The sequence below is a fragment of the Tetranychus urticae genome, chromosome 2 (assembly GCF_039701765.1).
Source record: "Tetranychus urticae isolate SD_2017Ah chromosome 2, NJAU_TeUrti_SD_1.0, whole genome shotgun sequence".
Classification (NCBI taxonomy): Eukaryota; Metazoa; Arthropoda; class Arachnida; order Trombidiformes; family Tetranychidae; genus Tetranychus; species Tetranychus urticae.
This window is the reverse complement of record NC_142959.1, coordinates 12,109,817-12,119,490: the sequence shown is the minus strand read 5'-3', so window position 1 is coordinate 12,119,490 and position 9,674 is coordinate 12,109,817. Positions and strand designations below refer to the sequence as shown.

The 9,674-nt window shown below is 32.2% G+C and overlaps 2 protein-coding genes and 1 long non-coding RNA gene across 4 annotated transcripts; 1 reads left to right on the top strand and 2 right to left on the bottom strand.

The window, feature by feature from the left end:
• Positions 1-174: 174 nt before the first annotated feature.
• Positions 175-1,254, bottom strand: LOC149093900 (uncharacterized). The gene is made up of 4 exons (XR_016198867.1): positions 1,219-1,254; positions 1,096-1,147; positions 573-633; positions 175-427 (listed from the first exon to the last, which is right to left on the bottom strand). It is a non-coding gene; the product is annotated as an uncharacterized LOC149093900 (long non-coding RNA).
• Positions 1,255-1,299: 45 nt separating this feature from the next.
• Positions 1,300-2,368, top strand: LOC107366342 (uncharacterized). Its single transcript, XM_015933925.3, has one exon. It carries the CDS (start codon positions 1,615-1,617, stop codon positions 2,350-2,352), a length of 738 nt encoding a protein of 245 aa, XP_015789411.2. The 5' UTR covers positions 1,300-1,614; the 3' UTR covers positions 2,353-2,368.
• Klp98A (kinesin-like protein 98A) lies at positions 2,357-9,457 on the bottom strand. 2 transcript variants are annotated; one of them, XM_015933916.3, is made up of 4 exons: positions 9,314-9,457; positions 6,536-6,697; positions 5,668-6,407; positions 2,357-5,189 (listed from the first exon to the last, which is right to left on the bottom strand). In XM_015933916.3, exons 2-4 carry the CDS (start codon positions 6,580-6,582, stop codon positions 3,001-3,003), a joined length of 2,976 nt encoding a protein of 991 aa, XP_015789402.1. In that variant the 5' UTR covers positions 6,583-6,697; positions 9,314-9,457; the 3' UTR covers positions 2,357-3,000. The 2 variants fall into 2 exon arrangements, with proteins under 2 accessions (XP_015789402.1, XP_089123928.1); XM_089267802.1 differs by lacking the exon at positions 9,314-9,457 and having other exon boundaries at positions 6,536-7,016.
• Positions 9,458-9,674: the final 217 nt, after the last annotated feature.

Below are 9,674 nucleotides of genomic sequence, written 5' to 3'. Positions count from 1 at the left end.
AGCAATCTGTACACTCATGTTTTCTGCTGATTAATGAACACTGATCTTTGTAGTCAAAATCCACAGGTATCTCAAAAAGGTGCCAATTGATGAGGTTGATATTCCCAATCAAATATTCAAATCAATTAACTTGTAATAACATCGCAAGTAAATTGTAAGCAAATGGAGATACAATTTTGGTGAGTTAAATCTTGTTGCTCCTTTATTTTGTGTCTACATTCTTTTAAGTTGACTATTTACACTTTTCTTTACGCTTAAATATCACAGGAAACATGGGCTGCAAAATATTAATTAAAATACATAACTATCAACAGGATAATCTTCATCTAATATTTGGGGCCATTACCGCCACTAAATTTATCTTTAATTGCTTTTAATCCACTAGATTGGAAGAATCCTTGTAAATCTTTTCCATATGCTTGACTCCCTATGTTGGATTGAGGAAAATAAGACGAAAAAGAGAGAGAGAATTAAATTAAATATTGAGTAACATAAATCATGTACATGTATGTTCAAAAAATAGATAAATAAACACAGGAAAGATGATAAAATAATATCAGATAGTTTCTTACCTCTATTAATGAAATATGCAGCCAACTGAGCAGACCGTCTAATAGGCCTTGTGTTCGAAAGCTAAATAAATAGAAGAGATAAATAGAGATTAATTATCTTAATAGAGGGACTCAGACAGTGACATATTTAAAGGCGAGTAAAACAGGCTTGAGTACAATCTCTGATTACTTTGACAATCATAATGGACTAATTTGTTAGTGTGATACTGGGATGTAAAAAGTGAAAATTACATGAAAAGTTTGGAGATAAAAAACAAGGGTTATTTAAAGAATTGAATAAGTAAAATTTTCAAGTTAATACGTAGTAAATGCGTTGATAAGGTTTAAACTAAAGGAGTTTTTTAATCAAGTACCTGTTTGATTATAACTTAATTCTCAATTTCAAAGAAAAAGGCCCGTCAAATTTAATGGTTTATAATAAATACTCTAACAAAATAATTAGATTTTGAACAGATAAGGCTTCTATACTATTTTAACTTATCCTGGTTTATGGTAAATTAAATAACAAAATTACATCACTTACTTTGTCAATCAAAGAATCAATAAATGGAGCTTGTTGGGTTCTCAGAAGGAAGCTAGAAGTTAAAGAATGCTTGAATTATTGGAAAATTGAATTAAAAAAATTGTTTAATCAAAATTTATTTACCTGAGAAGTAATTTGAAAACCATGATAGAAATCGTAGAATTTTTTGTTTACACCAGTAGTTGTTAATAAACTCGCTAGATGGAGTTTATATGGAGGGACTAATAACAATTGCAAATTTGAATCCAATTGAATTTCAATAACATTTAAACAAAGTTAATCTAAATTTAATATTATTTACTATTCTTTGAACAAATATTTTAAATATACAACAAGTTTTTTATAATGAATAATTTGGTGCAATGACACTGATTCACACTGTATACGTAAATCGTCAACTCAACATAACATCCATATTTTAAAGTCAAACTGGAGCTGCCGACTTGTATTGAAAAATCCTAACGTTTAACTGCCTTGACCATCAGTTCTATACATTTTGTTGTTTCTCCATCCACAAAAATGGCTAACGAATTAACCAACTCAAAAGACATGCCAGAACTGGATTTTGAATCGGATAAATTTGATCCATTAACTGTTTTAACAGCTGATGTAAAACTGCTTACCATACCTGATCCGAAGGCAAAAACTTATAACCATCTCGAGGAATATGAAAGGAAAAGTGGTGCCAAACAACTAGGACTTCTCGGAGAGATCGAGCAAGGTACTTCATCTAAAGCTGCCACTGTCAGTTCAACAGAGGTTAAATTATTTGATGATGGTTTAAAATTTAATCGAAAAGCTCGTGAGGAAGAATTGAAGAAAACTTTGACTCCTGTAGTGCGCTCCAAGAAAAATCAAAAGTCAGTACTATCCATAATGAATTCGGACGTTGCTGGTCCTGTGGCATTTTTATTCAAATGTGTCAATCAACGTGTAAAAGTTGTTATTAGAAGACGACGAATAGTTTTTCAAAACCATGATCAATACGCTCACCTTTTTGGTAATTTGGTTGCATTTGATAAACACTATAACCTGGTTTTGTCTGATGTTGTCGAAAGGATAAGTTTAAAATCAGATGATAAAAATATTGAAAAAAATTTACCACAAAACAAGAGGAGAACTTTCAAAACAATTTTTATTCGTGGGTCCAATGTTATTTTTGTATCACTTGAAGCTAAAGATCAGTTTTCTGAGACTATTTCGTTTGAAGATAATCAACCGTCAACAAGTAAACAGGAAAGTACTAAACCAGAATAAATGATTAACAAAATAATTTAAAATTTATATTATGCATTAGATAATTATGTGAGCAACAATATAAATATATATAATCAATGTACAATGAAATATTTTGCGATCACAAAATACATATATGTATACATAAATATATAAAAACAGTGAGCATCAATGAAAAGACATGCGACTTTTATAAATGCAATAATTTTTTCTTAATCTTTTCCAACAAAAATTTAACATATAAATTGCATTATTGTTGATTGTGAAGAAACGAAGTTTGGTAAACCAGAAACGTTGGTTATTTTTAAAAGCATAGGTTTAAGGCAATAAAAGTAACCCTTTGGAAGCATTGATAAAATATTGATGTCTTTGAGTGATTTTCCGCTTATTCCATCCAAATAATAGGAATAGAAGATAAAGGGAGAAATAGTAACTTCTTTAACCATTTTTTATGTGATGCTTCAAATGTTTGTTTGAAGAAAAGGCGATGAAATTATGAATCAACAGATCTATGATTGTGATTATGATTGGAAGATGAGTTGAGATTTATGACGAACTTGCATGTTATGTCAGTCTTTAGACAATATGATTCAAATAATTGGTAATTGGAAGAATAATTACGATAATAATAATGATTATAGAAATCTGATTTACACGATGAAAGACTAGTTAATCTTCAATATCCGGGACATCATCTTTAAAGAAATTTGAAAATTGAAGAAGATGAGAGAGTGACAGTTTCTTGGCTCCTTGAGCTTTGTAATTAAGTGGACAATCATGGATACGAATGAACATTGGAATTATTTTTCGAAGATATTTTTCCAAACTTTTACGCCTTTCTTCAGCCAGGGAAGTCAATGATTTCGTCCAAAACATTTTTCTTGGAGGGAAATAGGGCAACATAATTGTTTCTCTGGTTCCATAAGTTCTTTCTAACGATAAATGAAATTCTCGAAATTGACGATATCTTCGGTGAATCGTTAACCGATGACCATTGATATAAATGATAATTGTATATTCATAGTGTGAATCGAAAGTTCTTTCAATCCATTTATAAGATGGGATTTTAATATGAACTTGATCTTCATCCTCTTCCATCTCCTCAGCCAACATTAGAGTCGGCGATGATGTTGTTATTCTTAGATAATCATTGGCTCGAGATTCTAATCCTTCTCTCCATGTTTTCTCACATTTCATTTGATGATCACGAAGTCGACGTTGCACTTCTCTTTCAATAAACATATCAAGTTCAGCTTGTTTCTCCATTTCAATTAGATTATCTTTCTCCTTTTGTATTTGGCTCAATTCTTTAGCACGCTGCATTTCAAACAGAGATTTTTGCTCATTTAAATTTTTTTCCATGGCAATTAATCGTTCCTCGAAAGCTTTCAATTCGGATAATTTGTCGAACAAGCTCTTCTCTTCTGATATTCCATTATTGTTATTACATTGACAGGGTGTTGATGTAACTGATGGAGAAAACAATTTAATATCAATTTGGTCATCACTGCGATCACCATTGCTTAACTTTTTCCTTGTCTCGTCATTTAATCCATTTGAATCACTTATTTCGATATCAGTGTCAGAACAAGAACATTTTGTACACGCTTCAAGAGTTTCGTCACCAGTATTTACACTAATATTGGCCATTTCTTCTCTCATCATTTTGAGTTCAGTCTCAGTTTCAATTCTTTTCTTTTCAAGAAGTTCATTTTCTTTGATCAACTTTTCTAAGTCTTTACGTTTAATCTCTAACTCTTGATCAGCTCTTCGTTGTTCTTCAATTCGACGCTGTTCTGCTCTTCGATGTTCCTCTTCAAGTTCTTCAATTTCTCGGCGCTTTTCTTCGATATCAACAAGATCAACTCCTTTTTCAAAAACTTCTCCTTCGTTTACTTGAGACCATAAATTATCCCACGATTTGGCTAATTCCGTTGAGTGACTCATTATTTTAGATAAGTTCAGTAAAGATGAGTTATGATCATTCCTTCCCGTTTTCAGCTTGTTTATAGCTCCAGGATCATTGAATCGAAACATGTTATTTCTTCCTAACATTATTACACAGCCATGAACCAGACGTGTTGGCTCTTCAATGCGAATAGTGTTTATGAAACACAATGAGTTATTTATTGGAGTAAGCGTAGCAACACCATCTTCGAGATCAATGTAACAGTGTTCATCTTCTATGTCAAATCCTTGAAGATTAATGTCTTGCTTGGCCACTCCATACTCAGTTCCGATTCGTGTTCTACCTTCTTTGAGCTGATAAAGAGTCATTCCAGAGCTTAGTAAGCCATCATTAATTGACAATAAATGTGGACAGTCAGAATCTAAAATTATACCAAGACCAGCTTTTCGAAGTCCAAGAGATTTTTGTTCTTTAAGAATTCTTTGAGTTTCTTTCCATTTCTCTGTCCATTCTTCGGTCAGCATCTTTACTTTTGCTTCATTTTCATGGACTTTCTCTATAAAAGTAGGATGATCGCCAAGTAAAGATTTAAGCCTATCGATTTCGGCTCGCAAATCACGAATAAGTTTGGTATTAGTATCTTCATTAATGGTAGGTTTGTTGATAATGTTTTTGGCTCGGTTAGCATAATGTAAAGTACTTAAAGTTTCACTATAATTACAATCTGCGGGTGAAAGGGTAGCAATCATAACTGTTTTAGAGTTACCACCAAGACTGTCTTTTAAAAGCCAGGTAAGAACTGAATCTCTATATGGAATAAAAACATGTTTAGGAGTCGTTGGGCTAGAATTTTGTTGACTTGATTCTGCGAGTGCTTTAATAACTGAACCAACTGTGACTAAACTTTTGTTTATATGTCCTCCTTCTTTTAATCTTTGTCCACTAGCACCTGATTATGAAAATAAAAAATCATGATTAGTGATTATAAAGAAAATCTAACAAGGGAAGTGACCTTGCTTGTACGGTCATTTTCGATTTTTTTCGAGTTTATGTTTTAGAGGACGAAAAATAATTAGACACGTATTTTTGCTTTTTTTACGCCGGTGCGCGGTTATTGATATTTCGGCACTTTTAATTAAAGATAGTAATGAATTCCAGTCACTGAGAAGCAAGTAAAACAATGAAAAACAGAAAAATGAAAAATCTTAATAAAAATTGTGAATCACTTTTCAGTGACTTCAATAGATTTCAATGCAATATCCTCACTTAAAAGTGCCTAAATATCAATAACCGCGCACCGGCGTAAAAAAAGCAAAAATACGTGTCTAATTATTTTTCGTCCTCTAAAACATAAACTCGAAAAAAATCGAAAATGACCGTACAAGCAAGGTCACTTCCCTTGTAAGTTTCAATAATGATTTACTCACCAGTTGCCATAGCTCGTTCACTACCAGCCAAATCGACTAGATTAATCTTACTAAGTGTTTCACGTGGTGTTTTACCAGCAAATGTTGCTTGTGAAAAGGCTATGGTGAAAATAGCATGAGATCGACTGCTGGTGTCATTCATTCCCGTTGAAGCAGTAGTACGACGAGCATTACCTCGAGCCATCAGTTCTTCAACGTCACGGAAATCAGTTACCAAATGTTTGGACAAGTCTTGGACATAAGGACCAAGTTTTGGATGTTCGCGGACTTTTAAACTTTGATCACCTTTTCCAAGTAAATCTTTTACTCTTTCGTTGTAGATTTCTAGATAACTGACTTCTGTTCGATATGAGCTCTCTTTGTTACATTCCATCTTCATTCTAACAAATAAATTTTTACATATTCGTGGAATCAATCCTTCATTACCAGGAGATCCAATCATGGTGAAGGTTTTTCCTGAACCTGTTTGACCGTAAGCAAAGATACATGCATTGTAACCTTCAAAAGCATCTTCCACCACTGGTTTACCCAAATCTTCATAAACTTCCTCTTGAGATGAAAAGTCTTTATCAGATTCGTCAAAAGACCAATAAGAGTGATCAAATGTAAATTCTTTACGTGAACCATCAAAAACTGGACTTGCAGTGTTATCAAGTAAATCTGGGCGAGGATTTGGATTTATTATTGCAGTCTTTTTACCTTCCATTCTTATGATACACGAACTACCCATTTCAATTTCCCTGTGAAATAAGAATAAAAAAGTTAGAGATAATGGAAAGAGCAAAAGTATCAAATCGTGAAGTAAATATTATTTAAAGAAATAACAGTCAACTAGAGTTAAGGGGCTAAAAATGTTTGTATAACTTACCTATTATTGAAGGGTCTAACTCTCACAGCAACTTTAACGGAAGCCATTTTAACCTTGTTTTAAAGCACTTAGCTCAGCACAAAATTACTGAAACTGATGAAAAATGGCGATTGTAGATGGTTGGTTCACAATAAAAATTACAGCAGATATGAGAAGGCAAGGCTGTAAAGTGAAAAGAAAAACAAAACGCTTTCAATATGGTTGAGACTGAAAAAACGATCATTGGCTTGATGACAAGGGTTGTTTAGAGACACTTTTAAGATGCTGTTGATCCAGAGGATCAATATAAATGCATAAAAACATTAAGGCACAAAGAAACATCATTAACAAATTGAAAAAAAGACAATTTCATGTCAACAATTATTTATCTGTTGAATAAAAAATCATAACAAAAAGTTTACTGAAAAAGTGTGCAACGATTGCGACAATATTGCCATCTATCGACATTAATCATTCTCAGGATATTTTGGTTAAAAATTTGTTTTGATTTGTACACTTAATATTAATAACAGCTTAAGTTAAATTTTTATTACATGTTAAATCGATGAAATCTAATCAACCTTAACTCTTTAACTTTCAATCAATTCTTAAAAAGTACAACTTAAAAAGATGGAGCCAAATTAAACCAGCTGTGAAGCTAATCTAATGGGCTTTCCTAGTTCAATGTCTCAACATGAATAACAGTAATGATAAACAACATCTTTTTGGATTTGAATATCTGACACCAACCCTAGAAGATTTTATTCAACTAATTATCCATTTATTAGTTTATTAATTTGACGATTCATTGAACAAACCAAATGGGAGTGATTATGTTGACTTGGAAAAAGCATTTCCTCACAGCAATATATCCGTAATGCAAAGTGAAGTTGTAAAATGACTCCGTTAACCTCGAAAGTTTATAGCTTAAGTTAAAGGTTACAACTATCTGATCAAGTATTGATTGATTTATGCATGATCGGTGTTACTGTTTTTTTCTCCTTTATTTCAAGGACTGTTTCAAGGACTGTTTTATCATTCATCAGTTGGAAGAAGAAACTAAATCAACAAAAAAAGCAGGTAACAAGATTAAGGTAAGCATGTAATAAAGTCTATTTACTTGAAAGTGAAAAGTGACCTGAAAGCAAGTTTATGTGAGACAGCTAGTTTAATAAGATAAGGATGAAAAGTTTATCTAACTTGTTACTATTAACCCTATTAAATTTGATTCTGATTCATGCTTCGATATTATCAATCATGCTGATCAAGAAGCCGTCAAATGTATCAACATTTAACTAACAATAGCAAAAAACGTATAGGCAATATTTATCTTGTCTTGCAACTCAATCTTTAGTAAACAACTGATCGACAAAAAAACATGACTTTGTTTATTTTTATGCTTATTATTGAGATTCAGGGCTATTCAATTGAATATTGTGTTAACTATTGATTATTGAAGATGTAACTTGGGTCATTTCATCGATTCAATGTAAGCTTCTTGAAATGATTCTTAGCCTATCTTACAAGTTAGTGTAAAGCTGTTCAATTGCTATTTAAATATTGACAAAATAGTTAACTTTCACTTTAAAGTGTGACAGCGAGACAATAAGCTTAATCAGAAGAGTTCTCCAATCGTTACAGATAATGATAGTTTGGTGATTGTATTATGTTAATCATGATAAGATTAGGTTAGATTTTTCAATTTCTATCCTCAACCTACCCATTTTTTAAAGTGATACATTCATGATGATTGCCCGACTTACGATGAAAAACATTTTCAAGTATTGTTGGCTGTCACGTTCATGCTAACTACACAATCAAGTGTATCTTCAATTATAGTTGAATTGGTCCATTTTCAGTTGTTTAAAAATTAAAGCTTATTACTAGATTCAATCTTTTGGTAGCTTCACTGATGACCAACATGCAGTATCCACCATAAGATGCTTATAAATCAATCTAATTCATTTTCTTATTTCTTTTAGGTATTCCCTATCAGTCTGGGTTATCTTGTGTCTAACCCAATATTTTAATGGAAACAAATATTTGCCTCTTCCAAGATTTACCGAAAAATGATTCTGGTTTTGGATTAAGATGGACAAGTTTCAACTCATCTCGACTCAATCTCTAAGTTATAAATGGTAATCATTTTAAAGCACTATTGGCAAAAGGCTGGATCAACATTTGCAGTAATCACCTTCAAGCAGTTTGATTAAAGCGATATTTGTGCTTATTTTATTCTCTCACTCTCAGTCGCAAGTCGGTTAATAGTGTTGATTGATTGATTGAAAAAACTCAAACGGGTCCTTTTTCACGTAAAAAAGAGGCTTAATTAAAACTCATGAAAGCCAAAGCTGACAAGTATTGGTTAAGATACTTCTGGAAAGATAAATCACTCTACTGGCCAGTTATTAGTTAATTTGATGGCAAAAATAACTGATATTTGATAGTCTTTAACCTTTTGCTTTCCAACTTCAAGCTGACACATTGTTTACATTGTATAAAAATAACGATGAGCTGTTGAAACATGGTTAATATACAATATTATTGCTGATCAATACAGTGGATGGAATTATGAATTGCATGGTTAAATGAAAATCATAAATCATGTCTAGTCTATGACTATTGCGTATATTAACTGAGCTGTGGAGATCATGAGAAAATGTCACCGTTTGTTGGACGCTGCAACATTTACAAAGCGACTCATCCATCTTCATGGATCACGGAACCATGGTCAACATTATCATCTTAAAAGGGAAACACAATTATTCACAATCGTTAAAATTGAAGATAGCAACTTACATGTTAACTTGGTAATTATCCGAAGCTGAAAAGTGGCAAAAAAGATGGCAAGGAAACAAACAGACAATGGGAACTAATTAAAGTTACCCTTCGTGTATCGAGTTAATTTGCAGTTGTAAAATAAGATGTCCAGTTGAAAGGTCCATGGTCAACTGTGTTCATATCCATGCAACAGTAAATCCGATGTAACAAAAACAACAACAATAATTAATATATCAGTTGGTGAACACAACAAAACTGTTTCCTTATAGAACTAGATTGAAAAGGTAATCGGATGACAATGAAAGTAAACCGGAGAAACCAATCCTGAATTGATTAATTGTATTAACTAAACATGTTTTAATGGGAAAAGCAAAGAAAG